This window comes from Notamacropus eugenii, chromosome 3 (assembly GCF_028372415.1).
Source record: "Notamacropus eugenii isolate mMacEug1 chromosome 3, mMacEug1.pri_v2, whole genome shotgun sequence".
Taxonomy (NCBI): domain Eukaryota; kingdom Metazoa; phylum Chordata; class Mammalia; order Diprotodontia; family Macropodidae; genus Notamacropus; species Notamacropus eugenii.
The window spans coordinates 361,987,311-362,008,091 of record NC_092874.1 but is presented as its reverse complement, the minus strand read 5'-3'; the positions used below and the strand labels follow the sequence as shown (position 1 = coordinate 362,008,091).

Genomic DNA, 20,781 nt, shown 5'->3' with positions numbered 1-20,781 from the left:
TCATATTCCTCCTTCCTCCAAAGAAGAAAAAAAAATATGTATACATACATACATAGATATTATGGATTTTCAGGGCAGACAGCAATACAAATAAAAAAGAATAAAGTAAAAGTAAAATAATGTTTCATCCTAGAGACATTAGGGAATCACTGACATTTATTGATCAGGATAGTGACATGGTCAGTGCTTGAGGAAAATGCATGGATGACATTCGGGCAAACTGGAGGCAGAGAAAGTCATTAGGAATTTATTGCAATAGTGTCTTCTAGAAGTAGCTGGATAAGTAGAGTAGAGACATATATGAGACATACTGTGATGTAAGAAATGACATGGTTTGGTAACTGGTTGGGCATACGGCATGGAGGAAAGTCAGGTTTTGGAGTCATGAATTAACGTCAAAATTTTGGCCCTGGTGGAGAAGTTTTGAAGAGGGATGTGTTCACAGGATTTGAGAGAGGAAGAGATAAGGTAATCACAATTGATCCATTCCTGTCCACTTTTTCTCATGAAAAAAATTGTTTCTTTTGGCTTCCTAGCTTGTCCCTGAAGGAGGAGATAATGTAATCATAATACATCGATGGTGGTCCACTGTTTTCACAGAAAGAAAGGAAAAAAGGAAGCAAGGAAGGAAGGAAGGAAGGAAGGAAGGAAGGAAGGAAGGAAGGAAGGAAGGAAGAAAATTGTGTGTGTGGACATCCTCACTGGGGATTGCTTCAGATACTGAGGAGTGTCTGCTGTAGCCAGGGAGTGATGGAAGTCAGGGCAGACAGAGTTTGAAGATGCTTTCATAGCTACAGTGGGTGTCTTGGTCACATCAGTAAGCCCTGAGAAGCCAGTGCCCTGTGCATCCCAGGAGGGCCAGAGGTGAGAAGGAATGACATGGGGGAATGTTTCAGGATTTCAGGGGAATGTTTCTTCTTGGAGACAAGACCACCAGAACAGGGTGAAATTTAAAGAATCTTCCCACCCTCCAAATGATCCCATGTTCCTTGCTGGAATAGTCAATTCCCACCTAAAGTTTCTTATTCCATGTGAGGCCAAGGGTCTACAAAAACCAGTGCATAGTTGATTGAAATGATGCTGCCATCTACTGGTTGTAGTTGTCATGTGTTGCTTAAAGACTAGACAAATGTACTTGGGATTTCAACAAAGACTGAAGGACCTTCAGTCAACTTTAGGGAGTAAATTTCCTGAATCAACAACATTCACCATTTAATGCAAAAGATGTCATTTGTACGAGTCACTTAAGAGTGGTTCACCTCAATAGACCCTAGAAGTTTCTTTGTTTGTTTGTAACCCCCAAAGGTAAAACACTATGACAATTTGTGCATTTAAGGATAATTCTAAGTGATTATTTCTCATCCTTTCTCACATTCTCAGGACCCAGTTCCTTCACATTGAACTTGCATTAAGATGGTGACTGACTGAAACTTTCTCATGACATTCTAAACTAGGGAATTTCATACAAGGAGTCAATTCTTTTAAAAATTCTATTAGTACATTTCATATTACATGAGGGGTAGATAAATATGCCTGCAAGACTACAGATTGAATTAGATGCATTACTTTGTTTTGCTTTGTTTTTCCCATCAAATTCTTTCTTTCTTTCTTTTTTGAGTACAAAAAGAAATCAGAGGGTTTGGGGAAGCAAACTTAACTCATAGATTCAGGTCAGAGTTGGTGAAATTGAGCTGAATTGAAGTAGAAAGTATGTTGTCTACCATCCTCAGTTCATAATTCTTGTGGATTTCCTCTAGAAACACGTGTTCAGAAAATAACTAAATGGCACCAAATAGGCATTTTCACCCAGTGTTACCAAGGGCCCATGATGGTAATGGGAGCTGTAGCAGGGCACCAGGAGAGAGCACAGGTAGTGTGTGGACCATCCAGGTCTCTGTGTTAATGATTCATTGAGAAGATGGAAGAGATTCCTGATGCATGTCAGGCATAAGTGGAGCATCAAACCAGAACAGGAAGGCAGAGGTGACAATGGGTGAGGCTGGTGAGACACAAAACCAAGACACAGCATCTCCCCTGTGTGTGACCAAAGAGCTAGGAAAGTAAGTAGCCATTAATGGTCCAAGAGGACCATTAATGGTAGTTTCCCCTCCACGAGAGAGGGAAGATGTAGAGTGAGCAGAGGAGCCTATTCTCTGCAATGAAATTTGATCAGGAAAGACAAAAATTCTCAAAATCTAAAAGTAGGAGGTTTGACACTGAAACTTTGTGAGGAAAAGACATCTCCATAAACTCCTAAACTGAATGTTATGAAAGGTGAGTAATATGACACAGAAGGAAGAATGTCAGTGAAGGAACTCCCCACCTAAAGCCTTCCATTTATTATAGCAACCCTTTCTTTTCACAGCATCTTGCACACATGAGAGATCCTGAAGGGAAGGACCATATTTTCAACTAGTAAAAAGAAGGTGTGGAAAGGGGTAGGAGGGGTTGGGGAGGGGAGAGTGTTTCCCTTGACTAGAAGCTCCCTGAGGGCAAGGGCCTTGTCTTATATTTTAAAATGTAGATATGCATTTTAAAGCTCTCTGAAGCCAAATATGTCAGGGCAAATTCAGAAAGAGCTTCCTCTGACTTTGCTTTCTAAATTCTTAGCTCTTCTTTCTTTTTCTGAAAACCCCAAAATAAAATGAAGAACTCCAGAAAAAGGAGAAATTTAATGAGTAAGAAATTACTGAATTAGAAAAAAGATACAGAAGCATTGTGCCTAGTGCACGACAACGGCTAAATTACTATTTTTAAACTTAGTGAAGAAATGAATGGAGTTGAAAAGGCAAGTGAACACATGAGATTAAAAAATAATTTATTGTTCAAAGGTAAAAAAATACCCATAAATACATGTCTCAAATAAATAAATAAATAAATAAATGGATGGATGGATGGATGGATGGATGGATGGATGGATGGATGGATGAATGGATGGATGGATGAATACATGGATAAATAAATAAATGACTATTTGAAAAATAAACAAAACTGCAAAACTGTCCAGATTTCATGTCAAGTCCAATACGTTGGATGGCACCTATTCCCAGCAGCAGCAGTTGGTTTTAGGAACACCTGTAACGTTTGTACGCACTGTCTAGTTTCTGAAGGGAAATCTCCAGATCTTTCAGTTTCTGAGACATTCTGTCCATTTGAAGAGGAAGAGAAAATTCTTCCTGATTTCCACCTGGACTCTCTTCCAGGCACAGCTGCAGTACTCTTTGCTTTCCAGATAGTTCATTATTCCTTGATAATAATTGTTGAGAGGCAAGATGCTGTCTGCAGTCAACCAGGTGCTATTGACCTTCAAAGTCTTTTCCAGATGTACCATTTGCTGATCGATTCCATCGAGGAATGCCTCAGTGATGGTCTCATCCACACCAGGGCTGGCATTTTTGCTGCTAAACAGGCTGAAGATATGCTGGAGCATCTCATGGATGACCATGGTGGCATTCTCCTTTTGGCATTGCTTGGGCTGTACAATCTCCTGAGGGATCTTGAAGTCCATTCCCTCCTGTAGACATTCTGGATGAATTTTTCCAATCATTTCCTTCAGGAGACTCAAACTCCTGTGATTGGTTCTTCTTTGATGGAAGCGAAGTGAATCATACTGGTCAGAAGAGACAGCAGCAGAAAGGAACAGGAGAAGGACCAGTTGTACCATGGTGCTATTGGCCAGGGCGAATTTGTAAGGAGGTGGCTGTGTTGACTCTTCCAAGGTCTGCAGTGTGAATGGCTTTCCTCTATGGGTGTCAGCTATTTATTGAGAGATGCCATCCACAATTTTCTTGAACACAGGAATTTCCCACTTTTCAGTTCTCATTTTCGCTTTCATTGTGTCATCTACATTTTGCTACTATGTTGCTGTTTTCTCTTAGGTGCTTAGAAAGAAATTGACCTGTGTGCTGTACACACAAGTAGACCACAAAACCGCAAGACTTTCAGTGGGCATTGAATAGTAGAAAAGGAACTAATTGTCAGAATCAACTTTCTCTCCTAAATGAAAGCCTATATGACCAAAAGACTGTCCAGACTACAGAGTAGTTCTTTTAGTAGAGCAAAGTTAGCCTTTTTCTTTGGCTTCTTCCATAAAATTATTGGCTTATAGCAATCTTCCATTTTATTCCTCCTTAATTAGCAATTAACCCTTTTATCTTAAAACAATTTAATCAAAGAGGCAGCTGGAGAATTGAAAACTGGACCTGGAGCCAGGAAGACCTGACTACAAACTTGGCCTCGGATACTTTCTGTTGAGGTGACCCTTGGCAAGTCACTAAGGCTCTATCTGCCTCAGTTTGCTTATCTGTAAAATGGGGATAATAGTAACAGCTACATGTGAGGAGTGTTGTGAGCATAAACTAAGACAAAATTTGTAAAACTCATTGGGGCTAGATGAGTGCTAGCTATTTTATTATTCATAATAGATATTGTTTGTATTCAGAAAACTTGACATGTCACTAGTCCTTATGATTTCTCTTGCAGATAACCGTCTACCATCAATGATCCTCCTTTCATTGCTATGAAATTCACTACAGTTCTATTCCAACACTTCATCATGGTAAAAATGGGGTGTGGAGCAGACCTTGTGTTCTTAAAGATTATGTGAAGTAGGTCTCAAGCTCTATTCAGTCTTACCAGGTTGCCAAGGCTTTGAAGGAGTCCCAGCAACTTTGTGTGTGGTCCATTCCTCAAAGAAAATGTCCAGGGAGCTCTTCACTAGGTTGGCACATGTCACTTTTGTATCTACAACTAGGCTCACTTTCAGATAGGCTGGACAATTCATTAGGGTTATAAGCTCCATATCCATCTGGAACAACTACCCAGACTTTTTGATGAGAGTGACATCGTGTCTATGTCGTGTCGACAGGACAGTTCTATGGAGGGGAAATCATTACATGCCTTTTGGAATTACAGAGCTCTCCTCTTACGTTCCACATTGGTTTTAGAAGATGCCATAAAAAAATCATCATTGGATTTACTTGTAAAAGGGCCCCTAAATTCAGCACTAGATCTATTCTGGCAATCTTGTATCTCGCCAGAATCTAGCACATGGTGGTGAAAGTGTGGTCAGTTACAGAAGCTCATCAGCATCACCTATGGAATTGCTCCTTCCACCTGCCCATCCTTTTCCTCACTACTGAACCCACCAAAGTTCAGGTCCTCCTCCACCTTTGCCCATCGTGTCGTGATAATTGCAATAATAGCAATAATTTATATGTATGCAACAATTTAAGGTTTACAAAATACTTCTGCAAAGTCTTGTGAACACACAGGAAACTAATATTATTTTGATTTTATTGATGAAAACCCAAGATTCTCAGAGATTTAAGTGACTTGCTGCAAAATACTCAGGTGCTAAGTATTCTAACTCCTTTTGGGTCCAAATCTGACTACTTTAGTCTCATCCTGCCATCTCCTACATCCTTGTAGCTGTGTGTCTGCAGTGCTTTCCTCTGTCTCTTGGCATTTGCATGTTCAGTGCCCAACTGTGACTTCTTCTGTGATACCTTCTCTGTCTTCTTCCTTCCACTGTACCGTGCCTATAACAGACAGCTCTCTGTGTGTGTATCTGAACCTAAGCACATACTATTATCGAATATTAGGTGTTTGAACTGAATTATTGAACTGAAATAATTTCTGAGATACTCGGCCCCTTCTACCACTCATATTCTGTGATTCAGGCCTGTTGTATGGGACAGACAAAATTGGATCAAAAATAACATAGGTATGACTATATCTTCATTTGAATCAAGGATGACTTTTAACAATAAACGTCCAAGAGACTTTTTAATAATTTTTAATAAATAAAAATAATTTTTATTTTGTCTATAAGGCAGAGTAAAACTGGGCAATTTCAATCTCATGGATTTCCCTTTATGAGTTGTTAACATGGAAAACAGGGTGCCACTACTGTTGTGGGGGATCTATTGAAGGCCTGCTTTGGGGTAGCTTAGATTGTAGGAGAGGACAGATTTGACAATTTTTGTTGTCACTTAGAATCTACTGCATCTCCCGTGGTCGTACTCTTGGCTTGTGGCTTGTCTTAGCTCCAATCCACATTCTCAGTTGGTGACATCATCGCATTGTACTGTACTGAGCTGAATTTCCTTTTGTTCAGTAGGGAGACCCGTTTTTCTGCTTCCATTTTCATCACATTTAATGTGCTTTCAGTTTCCTTTTGATCTGTTTCATCACTTGAGCTTTCGAAGATTTTGTGGAGGGGGAACAAGTGGCCAGAAGGGAAAATCACTTTTTCTGCTTTCATTTTTATCATGTTTAGCGTGCACCCCCATAGTCTCACTGGGTTTCAGTGAAAGGAAGATTGTCTTTGTGGTTGGAGGATCTGTGTCCAATCGTGTCTCTAGCACTTCTTCCCTAGGTGACCATGGGAAAATCACTTCACCTTTCTAAGCCTGAGTTTCCTCATCTGTAAAATGAGGGTGTTGGAGTAGATGGTCTCAAAGGGACCTTGATAGCAATGTCTCCAAAGCAATAGTAATATGATCTTTTGATGTTATGGAAGCTTAGGGGGCAACATGTAGGAGCAGGAAAAGAGGTTCTTCATAATGAGGATGCAGAACTCTGTCCCCGGTCCGGAACCGTTCAAGTTTTCACACATTACCTTCCAAAATACAACCCACTTTTAGAACTAACATTTATTTACATTTTTATCACCTTTATTTATAAATATGTAAATGCATGTATACATACATATGTCTGTGTGTGTGTGTATCTGTCTGTTTCTGAAGGAAAAACAAAGTATTACCTTCCCTCACCTTAGTGAGCTGTCCTTTGTAACAGAGGCATCTAGGTGGCACAATGGATAGAGTGCTAGGCCTGGAGTCAGGAAGACCTGAGTTCAAATTTTTCGTGAGACTCTTGAAAGCTACATAACCTTGGACAAATTGCTTATCCTCGGTTTGCCTCATAATAGCATCTTCCTCCCAGAATAGTTGTAAGGATGAAAATGAAATTATACATCCAAAATCCTTAGCCAATGGCTGGAATATAGTAGATGCCATGTCAATGGTGCTTGTTATTGTTATTTTATTATAAACAAAAAAGAGAAAAGTTTACCAAGGTTAATCAAGAAATTAACTGATTCTGATTTGACATGGAATATTCCATACTCATATTCCTCCTTCCTCCAAAGAAGAAAAAAAAATATGTATACATACATACATAGATATTATGGATTTTCAGGGCAGACAGCAATACAAATAAAAAAGAATAAAGTAAAAGTAAAATAATGTTTCATCCTAGAGACATTAGGGAATCACTGACATTTATTGATCAGGATAGTGACATGGTCAGTGCTTGAGGAAAATGCATGGATGACATTCGGGCAAACTGGAGGCAGAGAAAGTCATTAGGAATTTATTGCAATAGTGTCTTCTAGAAGTAGCTGGATAAGTAGAGTAGAGACATATATGAGACATACTGTGATGTAAGAAATGACATGGTTTGGTAACTGGTTGGGCATACGGCATGGAGGAAAGTCAGGTTTTGGAGTCATGAATTAACGTCAAAATTTTGGCCCTGGTGGAGAAGTTTTGAAGAGGGATGTGTTCACAGGATTTGAGAGAGGAAGAGATAAGGTAATCACAATTGATCCATTCCTGTCCACTTTTTCTCATGAAAAAAATTGTTTCTTTTGGCTTCCTAGCTTGTCCCTGAAGGAGGAGATAATGTAATCATAATACATCGATGGTGGTCCACTGTTTTCACAGAAAGAAAGGAAAAAAGGAAGCAAGGAAGGAAGGAAGGAAGGAAGGAAGGAAGGAAGGAAGGAAGGAAGAAAATTGTGTGTGTGGACATCCTCACTGGGGATTGCTTCAGATACTGAGGAGTGTCTGCTGTAGCCAGGGAGTGATGGAAGTCAGGGCAGACAGAGTTTGAAGATGCTTTCATAGCTACAGTGGGTGTCTTGGTCACATCAGTAAGCCCTGAGAAGCCAGTGCCCTGTGCATCCCAGGAGGGCCAGAGGTGAGAAGGAATGACATGGGGGAATGTTTCAGGATTTCAGGGGAATGTTTCTTCTTGGAGACAAGACCACCAGAACAGGGTGAAATTTAAAGAATCTTCCCACCCTCCAAATGATCCCATGTTCCTTGCTGGAATAGTCAATTCCCACCTAAAGTTTCTTATTCCATGTGAGGCCAAGGGTCTACAAAAACCAGTGCATAGTTGATTGAAATGATGCTGCCATCTACTGGTTGTAGTTGTCATGTGTTGCTTAAAGACTAGACAAATGTACTTGGGATTTCAACAAAGACTGAAGGACCTTCAGTCAACTTTAGGGAGTAAATTTCCTGAATCAACAACATTCACCATTTAATGCAAAAGATGTCATTTGTACGAGTCACTTAAGAGTGGTTCACCTCAATAGACCCTAGAAGTTTCTTTGTTTGTTTGTAACCCCCAAAGGTAAAACACTATGACAATTTGTGCATTTAAGGATAATTCTAAGTGATTATTTCTCATCCTTTCTCACATTCTCAGGACCCAGTTCCTTCACATTGAACTTGCATTAAGATGGTGACTGACTGAAACTTTCTCATGACATTCTAAACTAGGGAATTTCATACAAGGAGTCAATTCTTTTAAAAATTCTATTAGTACATTTCATATTACATGAGGGGTAGATAAATATGCCTGCAAGACTACAGATTGAATTAGATGCATTACTTTGTTTTGCTTTGTTTTTCCCATCAAATTCTTTCTTTCTTTCTTTTTTGAGTACAAAAAGAAATCAGAGGGTTTGGGGAAGCAAACTTAACTCATAGATTCAGGTCAGAGTTGGTGAAATTGAGCTGAATTGAAGTAGAAAGTATGTTGTCTACCATCCTCAGTTCATAATTCTTGTGGATTTCCTCTAGAAACACGTGTTCAGAAAATAACTAAATGGCACCAAATAGGCATTTTCACCCAGTGTTACCAAGGGCCCATGATGGTAATGGGAGCTGTAGCAGGGCACCAGGAGAGAGCACAGGTAGTGTGTGGACCATCCAGGTCTCTGTGTTAATGATTCATTGAGAAGATGGAAGAGATTCCTGATGCATGTCAGGCATAAGTGGAGCATCAAACCAGAACAGGAAGGCAGAGGTGACAATGGGTGAGGCTGGTGAGACACAAAACCAAGACACAGCATCTCCCCTGTGTGTGACCAAAGAGCTAGGAAAGTAAGTAGCCATTAATGGTCCAAGAGGACCATTAATGGTAGTTTCCCCTCCACGAGAGAGGGAAGATGTAGAGTGAGCAGAGGAGCCTATTCTCTGCAATGAAATTTGATCAGGAAAGACAAAAATTCTCAAAATCTAAAAGTAGGAGGTTTGACACTGAAACTTTGTGAGGAAAAGACATCTCCATAAACTCCTAAACTGAATGTTATGAAAGGTGAGTAATATGACACAGAAGGAAGAATGTCAGTGAAGGAACTCCCCACCTAAAGCCTTCCATTTATTATAGCAACCCTTTCTTTTCACAGCATCTTGCACACATGAGAGATCCTGAAGGGAAGGACCATATTTTCAACTAGTAAAAAGAAGGTGTGGAAAGGGGTAGGAGGGGTTGGGGAGGGGAGAGTGTTTCCCTTGACTAGAAGCTCCCTGAGGGCAAGGGCCTTGTCTTATATTTTAAAATGTAGATATGCATTTTAAAGCTCTCTGAAGCCAAATATGTCAGGGCAAATTCAGAAAGAGCTTCCTCTGACTTTGCTTTCTAAATTCTTAGCTCTTCTTTCTTTTTCTGAAAACCCCAAAATAAAATGAAGAACTCCAGAAAAAGGAGAAATTTAATGAGTAAGAAATTACTGAATTAGAAAAAAGATACAGAAGCATTGTGCCTAGTGCACGACAACGGCTAAATTACTATTTTTAAACTTAGTGAAGAAATGAATGGAGTTGAAAAGGCAAGTGAACACATGAGATTAAAAAATAATTTATTGTTCAAAGGTAAAAAAATACCCATAAATACATGTCTCAAATAAATAAATAAATAAATAAATAAATAAATAAATAAATGGATGGATGGATGGATGGATGGATGGATGGATGGATGGATGGATGAATGGATGGATGGATGAATACATGGATAAATAAATAAATGACTATTTGAAAAATAAACAAAACTGCAAAACTGTCCAGATTTCATGTCAAGTCCAATACGTTGGATGGCACCTATTCCCAGCAGCAGCAGTTGGTTTTAGGAACACCTGTAACGTTTGTACGCACTGTCTAGTTTCTGAAGGGAAATCTCCAGATCTTTCAGTTTCTGAGACATTCTGTCCATTTGAAGAGGAAGAGAAAATTCTTCCTGATTTCCACCTGGACTCTCTTCCAGGCACAGCTGCAGTACTCTTTGCTTTCCAGATAGTTCATTATTCCTTGATAATAATTGTTGAGAGGCAAGATGCTGTCTGCAGTCAACCAGGTGCTATTGACCTTCAAAGTCTTTTCCAGATGTACCATTTGCTGATCGATTCCATCGAGGAATGCCTCAGTGATGGTCTCATCCACACCAGGGCTGGCATTTTTGCTGCTAAACAGGCTGAAGATATGCTGGAGCATCTCATGGATGACCATGGTGGCATTCTCCTTTTGGCATTGCTTGGGCTGTACAATCTCCTGAGGGATCTTGAAGTCCATTCCCTCCTGTAGACATTCTGGATGAATTTTTCCAATCATTTCCTTCAGGAGACTCAAACTCCTGTGATTGGTTCTTCTTTGATGGAAGCGAAGTGAATCATACTGGTCAGAAGAGACAGCAGCAGAAAGGAACAGGAGAAGGACCAGTTGTACCATGGTGCTATTGGCCAGGGCGAATTTGTAAGGAGGTGGCTGTGTTGACTCTTCCAAGGTCTGCAGTGTGAATGGCTTTCCTCTATGGGTGTCAGCTATTTATTGAGAGATGCCATCCACAATTTTCTTGAACACAGGAATTTCCCACTTTTCAGTTCTCATTTTCGCTTTCATTGTGTCATCTACATTTTGCTACTATGTTGCTGTTTTCTCTTAGGTGCTTAGAAAGAAATTGACCTGTGTGCTGTACACACAAGTAGACCACAAAACCGCAAGACTTTCAGTGGGCATTGAATAGTAGAAAAGGAACTAATTGTCAGAATCAACTTTCTCTCCTAAATGAAAGCCTATATGACCAAAAGACTGTCCAGACTACAGAGTAGTTCTTTTAGTAGAGCAAAGTTAGCCTTTTTCTTTGGCTTCTTCCATAAAATTATTGGCTTATAGCAATCTTCCATTTTATTCCTCCTTAATTAGCAATTAACCCTTTTATCTTAAAACAATTTAATCAAAGAGGCAGCTGGAGAATTGAAAACTGGACCTGGAGCCAGGAAGACCTGACTACAAACTTGGCCTCGGATACTTTCTGTTGAGGTGACCCTTGGCAAGTCACTAAGGCTCTATCTGCCTCAGTTTGCTTATCTGTAAAATGGGGATAATAGTAACAGCTACATGTGAGGAGTGTTGTGAGCATAAACTAAGACAAAATTTGTAAAACTCATTGGGGCTAGATGAGTGCTAGCTATTTTATTATTCATAATAGATATTGTTTGTATTCAGAAAACTTGACATGTCACTAGTCCTTATGATTTCTCTTGCAGATAACCGTCTACCATCAATGATCCTCCTTTCATTGCTATGAAATTCACTACAGTTCTATTCCAACACTTCATCATGGTAAAAATGGGGTGTGGAGCAGACCTTGTGTTCTTAAAGATTATGTGAAGTAGGTCTCAAGCTCTATTCAGTCTTACCAGGTTGCCAAGGCTTTGAAGGAGTCCCAGCAACTTTGTGTGTGGTCCATTCCTCAAAGAAAATGTCCAGGGAGCTCTTCACTAGGTTGGCACATGTCACTTTTGTATCTACAACTAGGCTCACTTTCAGATAGGCTGGACAATTCATTAGGGTTATAAGCTCCATATCCATCTGGAACAACTACCCAGACTTTTTGATGAGAGTGACATCGTGTCTATGTCGTGTCGACAGGACAGTTCTATGGAGGGGAAATCATTACATGCCTTTTGGAATTACAGAGCTCTCCTCTTACGTTCCACATTGGTTTTAGAAGATGCCATAAAAAAATCATCATTGGATTTACTTGTAAAAGGGCCCCTAAATTCAGCACTAGATCTATTCTGGCAATCTTGTATCTCGCCAGAATCTAGCACATGGTGGTGAAAGTGTGGTCAGTTACAGAAGCTCATCAGCATCACCTATGGAATTGCTCCTTCCACCTGCCCATCCTTTTCCTCACTACTGAACCCACCAAAGTTCAGGTCCTCCTCCACCTTTGCCCATCGTGTCGTGATAATTGCAATAATAGCAATAATTTATATGTATGCAACAATTTAAGGTTTACAAAATACTTCTGCAAAGTCTTGTGAACACACAGGAAACTAATATTATTTTGATTTTATTGATGAAAACCCAAGATTCTCAGAGATTTAAGTGACTTGCTGCAAAATACTCAGGTGCTAAGTATTCTAACTCCTTTTGGGTCCAAATCTGACTACTTTAGTCTCATCCTGCCATCTCCTACATCCTTGTAGCTGTGTGTCTGCAGTGCTTTCCTCTGTCTCTTGGCATTTGCATGTTCAGTGCCCAACTGTGACTTCTTCTGTGATACCTTCTCTGTCTTCTTCCTTCCACTGTACCGTGCCTATAACAGACAGCTCTCTGTGTGTGTATCTGAACCTAAGCACATACTATTATCGAATATTAGGTGTTTGAACTGAATTATTGAACTGAAATAATTTCTGAGATACTCGGCCCCTTCTACCACTCATATTCTGTGATTCAGGCCTGTTGTATGGGACAGACAAAATTGGATCAAAAATAACATAGGTATGACTATATCTTCATTTGAATCAAGGATGACTTTTAACAATAAACGTCCAAGAGACTTTTTAATAATTTTTAATAAATAAAAATAATTTTTATTTTGTCTATAAGGCAGAGTAAAACTGGGCAATTTCAATCTCATGGATTTCCCTTTATGAGTTGTTAACATGGAAAACAGGGTGCCACTACTGTTGTGGGGGATCTATTGAAGGCCTGCTTTGGGGTAGCTTAGATTGTAGGAGAGGACAGATTTGACAATTTTTGTTGTCACTTAGAATCTACTGCATCTCCCGTGGTCGTACTCTTGGCTTGTGGCTTGTCTTAGCTCCAATCCACATTCTCAGTTGGTGACATCATCGCATTGTACTGTACTGAGCTGAATTTCCTTTTGTTCAGTAGGGAGACCCGTTTTTCTGCTTCCATTTTCATCACATTTAATGTGCTTTCAGTTTCCTTTTGATCTGTTTCATCACTTGAGCTTTCGAAGATTTTGTGGAGGGGGAACAAGTGGCCAGAAGGGAAAATCACTTTTTCTGCTTTCATTTTTATCATGTTTAGCGTGCACCCCCATAGTCTCACTGGGTTTCAGTGAAAGGAAGATTGTCTTTGTGGTTGGAGGATCTGTGTCCAATCGTGTCTCTAGCACTTCTTCCCTAGGTGACCATGGGAAAATCACTTCACCTTTCTAAGCCTGAGTTTCCTCATCTGTAAAATGAGGGTGTTGGAGTAGATGGTCTCAAAGGGACCTTGATAGCAATGTCTCCAAAGCAATAGTAATATGATCTTTTGATGTTATGGAAGCTTAGGGGGCAACATGTAGGAGCAGGAAAAGAGGTTCTTCATAATGAGGATGCAGAACTCTGTCCCCGGTCCGGAACCGTTCAAGTTTTCACACATTACCTTCCAAAATACAACCCACTTTTAGAACTAACATTTATTTACATTTTTATCACCTTTATTTATAAATATGTAAATGCATGTATACATACATATGTCTGTGTGTGTGTGTATCTGTCTGTTTCTGAAGGAAAAACAAAGTATTACCTTCCCTCACCTTAGTGAGCTGTCCTTTGTAACAGAGGCATCTAGGTGGCACAATGGATAGAGTGCTAGGCCTGGAGTCAGGAAGACCTGAGTTCAAATTTTTCGTGAGACTCTTGAAAGCTACATAACCTTGGACAAATTGCTTATCCTCGGTTTGCCTCATAATAGCATCTTCCTCCCAGAATAGTTGTAAGGATGAAAATGAAATTATACATCCAAAATCCTTAGCCAATGGCTGGAATATAGTAGATGCCATGTCAATGGTGCTTGTTATTGTTATTTTATTATAAACAAAAAAGAGAAAAGTTTACCAAGGTTAATCAAGAAATTAACTGATTCTGATTTGACATGGAATATTCCATACTCATATTCCTCCTTCCTCCAAAGAAGAAAAAAAAATATGTATACATACATACATAGATATTATGGATTTTCAGGGCAGACAGCAATACAAATAAAAAAGAATAAAGTAAAAGTAAAATAATGTTTCATCCTAGAGACATTAGGGAATCACTGACATTTATTGATCAGGATAGTGACATGGTCAGTGCTTGAGGAAAATGCATGGATGACATTCGGGCAAACTGGAGGCAGAGAAAGTCATTAGGAATTTATTGCAATAGTGTCTTCTAGAAGTAGCTGGATAAGTAGAGTAGAGACATATATGAGACATACTGTGATGTAAGAAATGACATGGTTTGGTAACTGGTTGGGCATACGGCATGGAGGAAAGTCAGGTTTTGGAGTCATGAATTAACGTCAAAATTTTGGCCCTGGTGGAGAAGTTTTGAAGAGGGATGTGTTCACAGGATTTGAGAGAGGAAGAGATAAGGTAATCACAATTGATCCATTCCTGTCCACTTTTTCTCATGAAAAAAATTGTTTCTTTTGGCTTCCTAGCTTGTCCCTGAAGGAGGAGATAATGTAATCATAATACATCGATGGTGGTCCACTGTTTTCACAGAAAGAAAGGAAAAAAGGAAGCAAGGAAGGAAGGAAGGAAGGAAGAAAATTGTGTGTGTGGACATCCTCACTGGGGATTGCTTCAGATACTGAGGAGTGTCTGCTGTAGCCAGGGAGTGATGGAAGTCAGGGCAGACAGAGTTTGAAGATGCTTTCATAGCTACAGTGGGTGTCTTGGTCACATCAATAAGCCCTGAGAAGCCAGTGCCCTGTGCATCCCAGGAGGGCCAGAGGTGAGAAGGAATGACATGGGGGAATGTTTCAGGATTTCAGGGGAATGTTTCTTCTTGGAGACAAGACCACCAGAACAGGGTGAAATTTAAAGAATCTTCCCACCCTCCAAATGATCCCATGTTCCTTGCTGGAATAGTCAATTCCCACCTAAAGTTTCTTATTCCATGTGAGGCCAAGGGTCTACAAAAACCAGTGCATAGTTGATTGAAATGATGCTGCCATCTACTGGTTGTAGTTGTCATGTGTTGCTTAAAGACTAGACAAATGTACTTGGGATTTCAACAAAGACTGAAGGACCTTCAGTCAACTTTAGGGAGTAAATTTCCTGAATCAACAACATTCACCATTTAATGCAAAAGATGGCATTTGTACGAGTCACTTAAGAGTGGTTCACCTCAATAGACCCTAGAAGTTTCTTTGTTTGTTTGTAACCCCCAAAGGTAAAAACACTATGACAATTTGTGCATTTAAGGATAATTCTAAGTGATTATTTCTCATCCTTTCTCACATTCTCAGGACCCAGTTCCTTCACATTGAACTTGCATTAAGATGGTGACTGACTGAAACTTTCTCATGACATTCTAAACTAGGGAATTTCATACAAGGAGTCAATTCTTTTAAAAATTCTATTAGTACATTTCATATTACATGAGGGGTACATAAATATGCCTGCAAGACTACAGATTGAATTAGATGCATTACTTTGTTTTGCTTTGTTTTTCCCATCAAATTCTTTCTTTCTTTCTTTTTTGAGTACAAAAAGAAATCAGAGGGTTTGGGGAAGCAAACTTAACTCATAGATTCAGGTCAGAGTTGGTGAAATTGAGCTGAATTGAAGTAGAAAGTATGTTGTCTACCATCCTCAGTTCATAATTCTTGTGGATTTCCTCTAGAAACACGTGTTCAGAAAATAACTAAATGGCACCAAATAGGCATTTTCACCCAGTGTTACCAAGGGCCCATGATGGTAATGGGAGCTGTAGCAGGGCACCAGGAGAGAGCACAGGTAGTGTGTGGACCATCCAGGTCTCTGTGTTAATGATTCATTGAGAAGATGGAAGAGATTCCTGATGCATGTCAGGCATAAGTGGAGCAGAAAACCAGAACAGGAAGGCAGAGGTGACAATGGGTGAGGCTGGTGAGACACAAAACCAAGACACAGCATCTCCCCTGTGTGTGACCAAAGAGCTAGGAAAGTAAGTAGCCATTAATGGTCCAAGAGGACCATTAATGGTAGTTTCCCCTCCACGAGAGAGGGAAGATGTAGAGTGAGCAGAGGAGCCTATTCTCTGCAATGAAATTTGATCAGGAAAGACAAAAATTCATGAAATCTAAGAGTAGGAGGTTTGAAACTGTAACTTTGTGAGGAAAAGACATCTCCATAAACTCCTAAACTGAATGTTATGAAAGGTGAGTAATATGACACAGAAGGAAGAATGTCAGTGAAGGAACTCCCCACCTAAAGCCTTCCATTTATTATAACAACCCTTTCTTTTCACAGCAACTTGCACACATGAGAGATCCTGAAGGGAAGGACCATATTTTCAACTAGTAAAAAGAAGGTGTGGAAAGCGGTAGGAGGGGTTGAGGAGGGGAGAGGGTTTCGCTTGACTAGAAGCCCCCTGAGGGCAAGGATCTTGTCTTACATTTTAAAATGTAGATATGCATTTTAAAGCTGTCTAAACCCAAATGTGTCAGGGCAAATTCAGAAAGAACTTCCTCTGACTTTGCTTTCTAAATTCTTAGCTCTCCTTCCTTTTTGTGAAAACGCAAATACAAAATGAAGAACTCCAGAAAAAGGAGAAACTTAATGAGTAAGAAATTACTGAATTAGAAAAAAGATATAGAAGCATTGTGCCAGGTGCACAACAGCTGCTACAATAGTATTTTTAAACTTAGTGAAGAAATGAATTGAATTGAAAAGGCAAGTGAACACATGAGATTAAAAAATAATTTATTGTTCCAAGGTAAAAAAAAAAAAAAACAAACCTTAAACTGATCTCTTGAATGAATAAATAAATAAATGTTTGAAAAATAAAGAAAAAACTGCAAAACTGTCTAGATTTCATGTCAAGTCCAATATGTTGGATGGCACGTATTCCAAGCAGCAGCAGTTGGTTTTAGGAACACCTGTAACATTTGTGAGCAGTCTAGTTTCTGAAGGGAAAACTCCAGATCCTTCAGTTTTTGAGACATTCTGTCCATTTGATGAGGAAGACAATATTCTTTCTGATTTCCACCTGGACTCTCTTCCAGGCACAGCTGGAGTACTCTTTCCTTTCCAGATAGTTCATTATTCCTTGATAATAATTGTTGAGAGGCAAGATGCTCTCTGCTGTTCCCCAGGTGCTATTGACTTTCAAAGCCTCTTCCAGATGCACCATTTGCTGATCAATTCCTTTGAGGAATGCGTCAATGACGGTCTTATTCTCACCAGGGCTGGTCTTTTTCCTGCTAAATAGGGTGTAGATATGCTGCAACAACTCAAGGATGACCTTGGTTGCATTCTTCTTTTGGCACTGCTTGGGCTGTACAATCTCCTGAGGGATCCTGAAGTCCACTCCCTCCTGTAGACATTCTGGATGAATTTCTCCAATCATTTCCTTCAGGAGACTCAAACTCCTGTGATTGGTTCTTCTTTGATGGAAGCGAAGTGAATCATACTGGTCAGAAGAGACAGCAGCAGAGAGGAGCAGGAGAAGGACCAGTTGTAACATACTGCTGTTGACCATGGTGAACTTGTAAGGACCTGGCTGTGTTGACTCTTCCAAGATCTTCAGTGTGAATGGTTTTCCTCTGTGGGTTTCAGCTATTTATTGAGTGATGCCATCCATAATTTTCTTGAACACAGGAATTTCCCACTTTTCAGGTCTCATTTTCCCTTTCATTGTGTCATCTACATTTTGCTACTATGTTTCTCTTTTCTTTTAGGTGCTTAGAAAGAAATTGACCTGTGTGCTTTATACATAAGTAGACCACAAAACCACAAGACTTTCACTGTGCATTTAATAATAGAAAAGGAACTAATTATGAGAACCAACTTTCTCTCCTAAATGAAAATCTATATGACAGAAAGACTTTTTAGAATATAGAATAGTTCTTTTAGCAGAGCAAGGTTAACCTTTTTCTATGGCTTCTTCCATAAAATTATTGGTTTATAGCAATCATCAATTTTATTGCTAATGAATTTGCCATTAACCCTTTTATCTCAAAACCATTTGATTATGGAGTTAGCTGCAGAATTGAATACTGGATCTGGAGACAAGAAGATGTGACTTTAAATTTGGCTTCAGATGCTTTCTGTTGAGGTGACCCTTGGCAAGTCACTAAGCCTCTGTCTGCCTCAGTTTCCTCATCTGTAAAAGGAGGATAATAGTAACACTTACGTGTGAGGAGTGTTGTGAGCATAAGCTAAGACAAAATTTGTAAAACTCTTTGGGGCTACATGAGTACTAGCTATTTTATTATTCATAATAGATATTGTTTGTATTCAGAAAACTTGACATGTCACTAGTCCTTATGATTTCTCTTGCATATAACCATCTACCATCAATGATCCTCCTTTCATTGCTATGAAATTCATTACAGTTCTATTCCAACACTTCATCATGGTAAAAATGGGGTGTGGAGCAGACTTTGTGTTCTTAAAGTTTATGTTAAGTAGGTCTCAAGTTCTATTCAATCTTACCAGGTTGCCAAGGTTTTGAATGAGTCCCAGCAACTTTACATGTGGTCCATTCCTCAAAGAAAATGTCCAGGGAGCTCTTCACTAGGTTAGGACAACTAGCCTCACTTGTAGATAGGCTGGTCAATTCATTAGGGTTATAAGCTCCATATCCATGTTGAACAACAGCTCAGACTTTCTGATGAGAGTAACATTGTGCCTCTGTAGTGTTGAGAGGACTGTTCTATGGAGAGGAAATCATTAAATGCCTTTTGGAAATACAGAGCTCTCCTCTTTCCTTCCAATCCAATAACTGCAGAAAAAGGAAATGAGGATCACTACTATCCGCTTTCTCTTAAAGAACAATTGCCTCACTATGGCTCCCAGTCCCCTTCCTAAGTCAGTGCTTAATGCCTATTTGTTGAATTAATTCACAGAGTGAATTTTGTGGATGTAATAGATGCACAAAGACAAGTACAGATTGATTGAAAATCACTAAATCCTTCTATCTACTGTGTTTGTTAATATAATGTATAGCAACAGAACCCATATTCTAGGATAGTGTGGAGAATATTTAATCAAAACCATATTGGAAAGGAGAAGTAATATGGAAAGAGACTGGAGGATGGGACAACAGTACTTTGATTCAATTCAACATGCAATAAAAATTGTTTATTTTTCATTAGCAAAAATTTATTCACTTTCCCTCCTATGTCCTCAGGTTTCTCTGACACCTTCCCTTTAATCATCATCACGCAGGAGTATTCTATCACATTCATATACCATAATTTGTTCAGCACTTTCTCAGTTGATGAGCACCTCTTTGATTTCTAGTTCTTTTCCCACACAGAAAAGGTGTGATAAATATTTGTGTCCATCTGGGTTCTGTCGATCTCTTAATTACCATATTGAATGGACTTTTTCTCAGTTATCCTCTCTGCAGTATTTTACACTGTTGACACCTTCTTCTCTTGGACACTCTTCCTTTTGTGACAGTGACCTCCTTTGATGCTTTTCCCTCTTTTCTGACTTTTCCTTCTCTGCCTCCTTCCCTGGTTCATCCTGCATATCATCCCTTCGAAGATGGATGTTGCCTGAGATTCTGTCCTGGGTCCTCTTTTATTCTTTGCTCATTCTCTTCTACTAAGTGACTTCACCAGTTAACATGAGTTTAATTGTCATTTCTAGGCAGATGACTCCTAAATCCATCAATCCTGCCTTTCTGAATTCCTGTTGTTGTATATCTCCAGCTGCCTATTGGATATTTCAAAGTGGAAGTCCTACATCTAATTGTGTCTCTTGGGTATTTAGTTTTATTTTTATTATAATGACTAACGTAAATAATTTAATTCCCCCCAAATGCACCTTAAGATGAATTTCTTTTTTTACTTATCTCTTTCCATTTCAAAACTTTGTGGGGGCTTCTGTGGTTTTTTGTGGAGAATATCATTAATTCTTCTGTTTCTCTTTGTCATAGATTTATTTCCTGTCCCTGAAGCAGTCTCTGCTAGTTTTTGAGGTCTCCACAAAAGAGAAGACACATTTTGAAAGCACAAGTTGAAAGGAGTTTCTTTCTAGACATTCAGAAACCTTTTCTCCCTTTGCCAAATGTGCTTAAAAAGTAGCTGGAATCTAAACTAGTGCAGGTCAGGGAGAATAACGTGTTAATAGATCTGCATAGAAACATTTTTGTGATTGTTTTTCTAATTTAAAATTTATCAGCATTCATTTTAATTAGAAACAAACGCTTAAGCATCTACTAATAAGGAATTGGTACTTCTAGAGGGTGGTGACTCTTTGTTGAAATGCATGGAGGTGGTTATATATTACCTATCATAAAGCAATAAAGAGGTCTGTTATATTTGTGTGTCTGGTGTGTTAGTGAGCCTCTCAAGACTAGTCAAACCTTGTTTTCCACTCCTACTATTACCTTTTCCTTTTTCCACTTGCCCAACTCACATTGCCATTGGCAATTTGAATCTTCACAGTGTAGCTGTTACTGCTGCCAGAATGGCA

The 20,781-nt window shown here is 39.3% G+C and overlaps 3 protein-coding genes across 3 annotated transcripts; all 3 read right to left on the bottom strand.

Moving 5' to 3' along the window:
• Nucleotides 1–3,127: 3,127 nt before the first annotated feature.
• LOC140496919 (interferon beta-like) lies at nucleotides 3,128–3,664 on the bottom strand. Its single transcript, XM_072597337.1, has one exon. It carries the CDS (start codon nucleotides 3,662–3,664, stop codon nucleotides 3,128–3,130), a length of 537 nt encoding a protein of 178 aa, XP_072453438.1.
• Nucleotides 3,665–10,265: 6,601 nt separating this feature from the next.
• Nucleotides 10,266–10,802, bottom strand: LOC140496917 (interferon beta-like). Its single transcript, XM_072597336.1, has one exon. It carries the CDS (start codon nucleotides 10,800–10,802, stop codon nucleotides 10,266–10,268), a length of 537 nt encoding a protein of 178 aa, XP_072453437.1.
• Nucleotides 10,803–17,195: 6,393 nt separating this feature from the next.
• LOC140531670 (interferon beta-like) lies at nucleotides 17,196–17,869 on the bottom strand. Its single transcript, XM_072650479.1, has one exon. It carries the CDS (start codon nucleotides 17,831–17,833, stop codon nucleotides 17,282–17,284), a length of 552 nt encoding a protein of 183 aa, XP_072506580.1. The 5' UTR covers nucleotides 17,834–17,869; the 3' UTR covers nucleotides 17,196–17,281.
• Nucleotides 17,870–20,781: the final 2,912 nt, after the last annotated feature.

Bases quoted from the DNA above. Each gene is read 5' to 3' on its own strand.
- LOC140496917 (XM_072597336.1), bottom strand. From the start codon at position 10,802: ATGGTACAACTGGTCCTTCTCCTGTTCCTTTCTGCTGCTGTCTCTTCT.
- LOC140496919 (XM_072597337.1), bottom strand. From the start codon at position 3,664: ATGGTACAACTGGTCCTTCTCCTGTTCCTTTCTGCTGCTGTCTCTTCT.
- LOC140531670 (XM_072650479.1), bottom strand. From the start codon at position 17,833: ATGGTCAACAGCAGTATGTTACAACTGGTCCTTCTCCTGCTCCTCTCT.